At 40.8% G+C, this 9,953-nt stretch overlaps 1 protein-coding gene across 1 annotated transcript in view; it reads left to right on the top strand.

Annotated features, from left to right (window-relative positions):
- syk (spleen tyrosine kinase) overlaps nucleotides 1-9,610 on the top strand; it is a 161,677-nt gene extending 152,067 nt beyond the window's left edge. Inside the window, exon 12 of the mRNA XM_048620525.1 lies at nucleotides 5,393-9,610. Coding sequence (XP_048476482.1) covers nucleotides 5,393-5,468 — 76 coding nt within the window. The 3' untranslated portion in view covers nucleotides 5,469-9,610. The remainder of the gene's footprint in view (nucleotides 1-5,392) is intronic.
- The last annotated feature ends 343 nt before the right edge of the window (nucleotides 9,611-9,953 follow it).

Here is a 9,953-nt window from a genome sequence, read left to right as displayed (position 1 = left end):
TGACCTATCCCCTTCCTAACTCCCTACCTACACTCACCTTTACTGGCTCCATCCCCGCCTCTTCGACCTGTTTGTTTCCTCTCCACCTATCCTCTCCTCTATCCGCCTCCCACTCTCTCCCTATTTATTTCAGAACCCCCTTCCCCTCCCCCTTTTCTGATGAAGGGTCTAGGCCTGAAACGTCAGCCTCTCTGCTCCTATGATGCTGCTTGGCCTGCTGTGTTCATCCAGCCCTGCACCTTGTTGTCTCAGTCTGAGCCTACCTGGATGCTCACAGCGTCGCTGCCTTGCATTGCCCTGCCCTTGCCTTTTTGCACTTTGCTCTATTTGCCAGAAATACCAGGCTCACGTTACTGCTGTCTTTCCTTCCTATTTAGTACAGGTACATAGATAGGAAGCTTGTCGTAGTTGTCAATAAATATCGCTAATGTCAAGGGAGCAGACTTTGTTTAAGGAATCCTGGCATAGTAAGTAGAGTGCAGCCTCCGATACCAGTTCAGGTGCTTCTTGGGGCTGTAGAGTCAGGATCCTGTCCTCATAAGGGGTGAGAAGCTGAATGACGGGCAGCACACATCCATCTTTACTCTTTCTGCCGTATTGTGTGCTGTTATTCTCCTGGAATCAAAAAGAAGTAGTTATTACTAAAGATGAAAGAAGGTAGCACAGCTGTTACTATTGCTGCAGAGGTGGGACTTGTCCTGAGTAGGTCAATAGACAGTGGACAGAGCACGCAGGATCGATGGTGTTGAGGGTTGGCATGAGTGGGGAGGATATTGCTGACAATTGTGACCGTAATGGAGCGTGTGCATTGGCGGGAGGTAGGGACAGTAGCAGAGAGAGTGTGTAAGGTATTAGAAAGAAGAGGGTGGAACTTACCCTGAAGGAATGGAGAAGGTCATTGATTTTCTTCCTACAGTGCTGGGCATCCCTTCATAGCAAAATTGCCCTAACCTAGACGGCAAACATGGACCAAGCCGGCATGATCTGGTGTTATGGCCTCTACTGCTGGAATTGTGATGGTATTAGGGATGGAGATATTCCTGCATTGATGGTATGAATTGAAATAACTAGTATTGACTTGATATCTGTTTTGGAGATGTGGTTGCAGGGTGACCATGACTGGGAACTCCATATTCAAGAGTAATCAAAGTTCTGGAAGAATAGGCAAAAAGCTAAAGATGGTGAAATAACTTTGTTAATCTAGGAATATACCAGTGCAGTGGTGAGTAGTGATTATAGGTGTAATAGACCATAATTTCAACTCAGTTTGGATGGAACTAAGGAATAGCAAGAAAGAAAGGTCTCTGGTGGGAGTTGTCTGTTTGGCCTCACCAAGAGTTATTTCATGAAAGCATAAAATATTCTTTGGAATTTAGTTATGAGGATAGATTGACAATGTTGGGGCTCCTTCTTGGAGAGAAGGCTGAGAGGAGATTGATAGAAGTCTGTACAATCATGAGTGGCTTGAATAGGGTAGTTAGGGAGAAACTGTTCCCATTTGTAAAAGAGACAAGAGGGCGTAGGTTTAAAATAATCTTCAAAAGTAGCAAGTGTGAATTAAAGCAAAACCTTTTCATTCTGTGCGTAATTAGCATATGGTACCTGGAAGTGTGGTGCAGACAGGTTCAATTCAGGCATTCAAGAGGACATCATATAATTAATTGGATTATATAACTATAGAAACAGGAGTGGGCTATTCAGCCCCTCAAGCTTGTTCCACCATTCAGTGAAATCATGGCAAATCTATAGCCTAACTCCATAAGCCTGTCTTTGGCCAATTTCCCATAATACCTTTAATTAACAAGATCTGCCTCAGATTTAAAATCCACAACCATTTTTGGAGAAGAGTTCCAAACATCCACCACCCTTTGCGTGCAGAAGTATTTCCTATCATCTGCCCTGAACAGTCTGACCTTAATTCTCAGACTATGCCCCTGAGATCTATAATCTCCAAACATTAGAAACAGTTCTGAGGAAGGGTCACCAGATCCGAAATGTTAACTCTGTTTTTTCCTTCACAGATGCTGCCAGACTTGCTGAGCTTTTCCAGCAACTTTGTTTTTGTTCTTGATTTATAGCATCCACTGTTCTTTCGGTTTTGATTAGAAACAGTTTATCTACCCAATGTTGTCCTGTTTGATATCTTGAAGGCTTCAATCAGATCACCTCTTAAACTTCTAAATTTTAGAGAATTCTACAGGCCTAATTTGTATAATCTCTCATGGATTATTCTTGTTAAACCACTTTATACTCCCTCTAAAACCAATGTATCCTCCCATGGTATGGTGCCCAGATCTGCTCACAGTAGTCCAAGTGGGCTCTAACCAGGATTTTGTATAACTGCAGAATAATGTCTGCATCCTCATACCCCAGTCCTCCAGATATAAAGAACAGTAGTCATTGGCTTTCTTGATTATCTTAATGAAATGTACAAGATTCCAAGGGGGCTTGACAGGGTAGATGTTTCCACTAGTAGGGAAGTGTCAAATGAGGGGACACTTATTTAAAACTGATATGTGAAGGAATTTCTTCTTCCAGAGTGTAGTGAATGTCTGGAGATCTCTATCCCAGGGAGTTTTGGAGGCTAGATCACTGAAAGTATTTAAAAAGGAGATGAACAGATTTTTGAAATACTGGGGAGTTGAGAGATATGTTAAGCTGGCACAAAAGAGGATTTAAGGCCTGATGCAGATCAGCTATGATCTTGTTGAATAGCAGTGCATGTTTGAGGGCTGAATGGCCTACTCCTGCTATTATTTCTTATGTTGTATGTAGACATTTTTTGAAGCAGACCCCAGTTGAAAATAGAAATTTGAACAAGGGGACAGAGAAAGGAAGCTGACTTTCCCAGTTTCTAAAGAAACTAGTTTCTTGCCTACTATGTTCCTGATACTTATGTTCTTTTGTTAACTTTCCCTGTGGTCCATCCTAGCATGGCAGAATTTCCTTTCCTATATTTATTTCCAATGGTTCAAATGACTCTACCAGTTGGTACTTGCTATCTCATAACCCCGGTTTCTGCATTATATTTAAGAGCTCTTATCTGGACCTGAAGGTCAGGCTGGACCAGGCTACATCTCAAGAAAGCTCTCTTGTTCTCGTAGCACTCACTCCAACCTGTTACCTACTTGGATTCTCACCATATCTCTGCTTTGCTTTACCCAGCCTTACTTAATCTTGCCTTTTATTAGTTCAGACACAAAGTCAAGCACATTACCATGGTTGTCAGCAATCAATAGGATAGACATGTTGCTGCACATCACCATGTTCTGTCAGTGTCACACCTGGACTGTGTGCCAGCAGTATACTCAGCAGACACACTGCATGTGCTTCAACCCAATGGCCATGTCTCAACGTATAAGTAGAGTATTGCTCAGTCATGACAAGTGAGACATCCTTTAGCTCTGTAGTCCTGACATACTAAGTCAAGGGCAGTCATTGAATTTTAGCTTGAGCAGTCAGTCAACCATTTGAGACAGTCAGGATCAGGACCTTTCCACATAAGGGGTGAGGAGCCAAATGTCTGGTATCCCACCACCTCTTTCTGCCCTTTAATGGGCTGTTCCCTTATGTACCGAGTGAAAGGGAGAAATTGAACAAGATGAAGCTGGATGACAAAGATGTTAGTACTTGTGCATTTGGGGAAAAGGTGGTAAGATGCCCCCAGTGAGTGAGAAGGATGTGTATTGGCCAAGCAGGGTTAATAGCATGGGGGTATTAGGTGTGTAAAAGTGAGTGAGGGAAGATGTTGCCCAAAATAGTGAGAGCCTTGGTGTAGTAGCAGAATAGAGTGAGTGTGAAGAAGCAAAGATAAGATGGTGACACTTACCCTGGAAAAGCAGAGAAGGTCATTGACCTTCTTCCTACAGTGTTGGCATTCCTTTAGATGACTGAGGCTGTATCGACCTGGTTGGCAATCTCCAACGAGTCTGGTAGTCTACTGTGGTCTTCACTCCCAATTCTGGAGTTAAAAGATAGCCCCTCTCTGTGGACAGGGACCTGGAGGTCCTAGTGAATAGAGGTCCTATTCACTGGGACCTCCAGGTCCCTATCCACAAAACAGGCTGCCAATTTCCCCTTCTTTGCCAGGGAAAATGTCACTAAATGCGCAATACAGCTCCAGACTGTCAGCACTTGTCGAGTTGCGCAACAATCTTTTAAAAATGGTGCTAGTACCAAGGATCATGGTTGACTCTAGGGTATACTGGCTTTTGCAATTTCTTCTGACTGCAGCAATTGATAGAATCCAGCTAGCATCAGATAAGAGAGGTATATTAAGGGCATGGTATGTTATAAGGCAAGTTTGGGATGATAGCACAATAAAACTCAGTAGGCCTTGTGGGGAGAAACCTTTCATGAAACTCAATGAAAATGATATTTAGCCAAAATATCATAAGATTCAGCCCAAGGTGTTTGTTAGGATTTATTGACTTATTGTTGTCACATGTACCGAGATACAGTGAAAAGTGTTGTTTTGCGTGATATACAGGCAGATCATACCAAACAAAGTGCATCAGGGTAAGAGAATAGAGTGCAGAAGACAGCATTACAGCCACAGAGAAGATACAGAGAGAAAGATCAGAATTAACATTTGAGCGGTCCGTTCAAAATCTGATAAGTGGGGAAGAAGCTGTTCTTGAATCTATTTGTATGTGCATTCAAACTTCTAATACTTCTGTAAAGAAAGAGGGTGGAAGGGAATATAAGCAGGGTGGAAGGGTCTTTGATTATGTTGGTGTGGAGCTGGATGAACACACAGGCCAGGCAGCATCAGAGGAGCAGGAAAGCTGACATTTCAGGTCTGGACCCTTCTGGACCCTTTGTTTTCTGAAGAAGGGTCCAGACTTGAAACGTCAGCTTTCCTGTTCCTCTGACACTGCCTGGCCTGCTGTGTTCATCCAGCTCCACACCTTGTGATCTCAAAGTCCAGCATCGGCAAGTTCCTACTATCTCTTTGATTATATTGGTTGCTTCCCCAAGGCAGTGGGTAGTATAAATGGAGTCAAACATAATCAGGCAAAATCAGGGACATCCGTTCCTGTTCAGCAGTGAGTAAGACACTCAGCTGAGTTCTGCAGTGTTGGATCTACCCATCACTAGATTGTATACAGTTGCTGAAACGTTTCCAGGTGACATAATGAAAGCTGATTTTTGCTTCCCCCAGCAGCTGCCGCCAAAGAGAAAAACTGTTTATCACTGTAAAATGTTGGAAGAATTAAAATGCTGTGTGACTAATTAGTACCATTAGTCCGAAATCTTATGCATATTGTAATTTGATGTCATCTGCACTATCTTCCAGTAACAGATTGAGAAAAGCTTGATGTGTAAATTTGCTTCCAGGTTAACTTCCTGAAAAATGCAGTTATTGTGCATCTTCTTCTTTTCTCTCCAGAGCTAATGATCGGCCAGGATTTGTCACTGTGGAGCACAGGCTGCGTGAATACTACTACACTGTTTCAAAGGAATAGAATGCTTAGTTTCAAAGAGAAACATTTAACCAGCATTTTTAAAAAAAAAGGATTTTTTCTGCTAGTTATATGCAAATTATACTCATGATTAACATGAAAATGCCTCATTACATTATCTACATAAATTAAAAACGGTCAAAGTTCTTAGGTGTGAAAAGAGTGAAATGCCTTGTTTATGCCTGAAGGCTAAGGAATTTGCTACAAACTGGTTATTCAAAGATTCTCCCTGTTTGATGTTACCCTTCAAATTCCAATTAGTGGAACCACTTATCAAGGGAAACGTTTAGGTTGGATGATTTCCACAGGTTAGATTATACCAGCTCTTTGGAGATGTGCTGGGGATTGGGAGAATTGTGGCAAAAGGCATTTGGGATTTGGTAGGGAAAGGGTATCTCCTGCTTTCCTACCAATGCAGAATATTTCAATGGACAAGAAACGCGGCAGAGACTCTTTTTTTAATCAACTTATTTTGAGATTTTATTACACAACTTTGGAGCAGCTGGGATTTGAACCTGGGTCTCCTGGCTCAGAGGTAGCAACATTATCACTGGCACCACAAGACCCCCTGTGAACCACAGTGGAATGGTTTCTGCCAACCAGAAGCAGGTGACTCGTTAAGGCAATTAATTGGCTGTTTAGCAGCAATTACCTGACCCTGCTGGCATTTTACTATTATTTGTGAGGGTTGCTGCTAAATGGCAAGACTGCCAGGTAAACCCTGGTTCTGACCAATAGGCTTCTTTTATTGTAGCTGCCCCGTCGCAACAGCTTCACCTTTGGTTATGATGTTGCAGTTTGTGGTGAGCCCCTCCTTGACTGACCCCAGTTAAATAAGAAAGCTTGACTTGCCTTTGAGGATGCTTCAACGTTGAGACGTCCTCTTCTGCTTCCTGCAGGTTACACAATGGCCATCTCTACCTCTTTTGTGGCTAATGGCAAAATACCAGCCAGGATTCCAACTTGACAGGTTGAGTCTTGCCTTTCATTCAAATATGGGACTATATAACTTCTCAAAAAAATTCAGCCCGTGTTATGGAGGAAATGTGTCCCTTTATCTCATCCATAGCTTTCAATGTACCACCTGTCAACTGCAGATAATAGAAAAGACAAAACCTTTGCTAGGGACTGGCAATCGAAATTTGGGAGATGGTCTTTGGTTTGTGGTAAAATTGGTTCCATTCTACCATAATTGAGCTAACTGACCTCCAGAAATAAGAGAAAGTTGTATAGATGATCCTTACATTTTAAGTTATCTTGACATAATGAATTTGAAAGCATTTTGCCCCCTAAGTCAAAAGCCTGTGTGTTCAAGTCCCATTTCAGAATGAGTAAGTAACCTAAGGAAAACTATATTGTTGGAAGTGCTAACTTTTAAGACAGCTGTTAAATTGAGGATCTTCCCCTGACTTAAGTGATTCAGATGTGCAGGTGAAATCCATGCACTAATTGAAGATGAAGAAGGATTCTTTAAGTGTGTTGGCATAGATCAATCTTTGTTGATTATAAGAGCTTGCTACATGAAAATGATCTGAAAAATCTTACATTACAACACAAGCTCAAAGCAGTCCATTGTACATGAAATGTATTGAATGACACCTAAGCAACGTGATCAAGTGCTCCATGAATGGAGATTCTGACCCAGATTTTCATCTTCAAGGCAGGAATTGCAAGTTTGGAGATTTTCTTTTGGTATCACCGTCCGACCTCTTGGCTTGCAGTAGCAGTCCATGCTATTTTCATGGTGAAATGATGGAGGCAGTCTGAAAGTTAGGGCCAACATCTCTTGAAGCAGATCCAAGACTAGAATGGAAGAATGCAGATGCTCCATGGGGAGGTTAGAAGGCCGGCCGGGACATCAGCTCAGTTCTGTAAATGAATTTTGCAGCCCTCTTCCCTCATCCACATGCCCCCCACCCCCGCACACTCCCCCTTATCTTTGCGGGCTCACTCAAATAGTATATACAATGGGCAGAACTCTCATAGTCTTTATAATAACATTGTGAAGACTTTGGAATGGTCACGAAACTGTCAAAAATAAACACATAGTTATTCAAACTCCACTTGAAAAAAAGCTTCATCCCTTTAAGTGGCCATAAAATTATCAAAATAACCAAACAGCCATTCTCAATCTCTCTTCAAAAAACATAATCATCTTATTATGTCATAAAACTGTCAAGTAAAACTAAGTTCACTCTTCCCTTGATAGCTATCAATAATCATATTAAGCTGAATTCATTAGTGGGGTCTGAAACTCAATGAGGCATTCATGATGAGATTTCATTGCACAACTGTGTCAATAAAGCTTTCAGAGCTAAATATTTTAAAGCATTTGAGGTAGTTGAGCAGATGGCCATTTAAGACTAAGCACATGACTAACCTGATGATTAAATAATTCAGCTGTTATATTGCTTCAGATGCCGAACTGGTGACTGTCACGTTAATCAAAGAAAAGTGCAGGGTCCAACTTGCACAGTGAACCTTAAATCTCAACAGAACCTAACTCATTTGATAACAGACTCTAATGCAACTGAACAACTTTCACAATGCTGATCAATTTGATGATAACTCATCTACTAAGACTAAAGCCCTAAAATGAATCACTGTTAAAACATACTTCTACACCATTACATTTAAAGTAAAGTTGTCGTAGTCTTACCAGATTATAGGGTTGCTCTCTTATTAGAGAGCGAGATGACCAACGGTGGTTTAACCTGAGAATTGCCATGCCTCAGGTGACAGGAGAGGTAGAGAACAAGAGTCCTTAAGGTAACCTTGGCTGGTGTGAGAATTGAACCCACATTGCTGATCTCACTCTGCATTGCAAACCAACCAAAAGAGCTAACTGACTCCTTACCATTATATTACATTACGATATGTGAAATAGCCAATTATTTTGAACTCATCTGTCGGCAAGTTTCTGACTTCAGATTAGGAACCTGCCATAGTTAATGAATCCTCTGAGGTACCATGAAACAATTCATCAAGCAATATATGTTTGACTCCATGAAGATAGCTCAAGTTTAAAATTTCCACCCTCATAATGAGATCTGCATGGGGCAGTCAAGCTGTACATGCACTCACTACATACATTATTATCCTAAGACACCAAAAATTGCTGGTGACAGAAGTTGGGTAGGAATCTGAAGCTCATGATCCACTGGAAGTTCGGCATTTTATCTCAAATTTTATTGATATTACAAAGTAGGACATTATTGATAATACCGGAACTATAAATACTACATATTGTGAAGAACGCTTTGAGTAAATATTCAGGCAAAAATATTCAAAAAATTACAGCTAAAATTGTCTGGTTATTTTTGGGTTACAGTTTCTAGTTGTTGACTATAAATAGACAGACATTCTTTCATTATTTGCAGTAATATCCACATTATGCACCCATAATTGACAAAAGCAACCATATTGGCCATCCTTTTAATATTCAGATGTTTAGACATTTAAGCAGAAGATACAATTCATCTGTCACCAGTGAAAGTATAACAGGTGTTAAGATTCTTCCTGCAGCAGCTTGACAAATTATTTGGCTATCAATGCTTTTCACTATTTTGTTGTAATTTAATTTATATTGTTCAAAGCATCAATTTTTAAAAAATAGTTGCTGAAATCCAATAATTCACCGGTTCAGTTGATGAGATTATGCTTTCAGAACTGCAAGTATCAATCAAACACCTTTTAAGTAAATATAGGAAGAAATCATTGAAACTTGCTACTTGTGGACAGGGTCCATCTACTTTGGAATTTTTTAGTTCTGCAAGTAAGTATATACATGATACAGGACTGATTAGAACACATTACATGGTTTTTGTTTCCAGATGCAGCATGTTTGTTTCTTTTTGCTTATTTCCTTACAATGAAAGAGGATAGCCTAAGTGTTCGTTACTGAGTCATGTGATCATACAAAATTGATGAGCAAGATAAAGACCAGCTAGTCAATGAAGGTTGCCCTGACATCATAATGGCCAGAGCAATATGATAAAATATGTACAAACCCCTGCACGATCCCCTCCGATGAGCCCTGCATTTGCTGTAATCTTGTGAGGCCTCTTCTGGAGTACTGTGTCCAATCTGTCACCCTGTTATAGGAAGGATAGTATTAAGCTAGAGAAGGTTCAGAAGAGATTTACCAGGATGTTGTCAGGTATGAAAGGTTTAAGTTATAAAGAAAAGTTGGATAGGCTGGGACCTTTTTCACTGGAGTGTAGGAGGTTGAGAGATGACCTTATAGAAATTTATAAAATCATGAGGGGTACAGATAGGGTTAATGGTAGGTGTCTTTCCCTGGGATAGGTACTTCAAGATTAGGGAGCATATTTTTAAGGGGAGAGGAGAGAGATTTAAAAAAAGACATGAGGGGCAAACCTTTTACACAGAGGGTGGTTCACATGTTTAATGAAGTTCCTGAGGAAGTGGTAGATGCAGGAATAGTTACAACATTTAAAAGATGCTTAGGTAGGTTCATGAGTAGGA

The sequence above is a fragment of the Rhincodon typus genome, chromosome 3 (assembly GCF_021869965.1).
Source record: "Rhincodon typus isolate 14 chromosome 3, sRhiTyp1.1, whole genome shotgun sequence".
Lineage (NCBI taxonomy): Eukaryota > Metazoa > Chordata > Chondrichthyes > Orectolobiformes > Rhincodontidae > Rhincodon > Rhincodon typus.
Note: the sequence above shows the minus strand (reverse complement) of the source record. Positions and strands in the feature narration are given on the sequence as shown.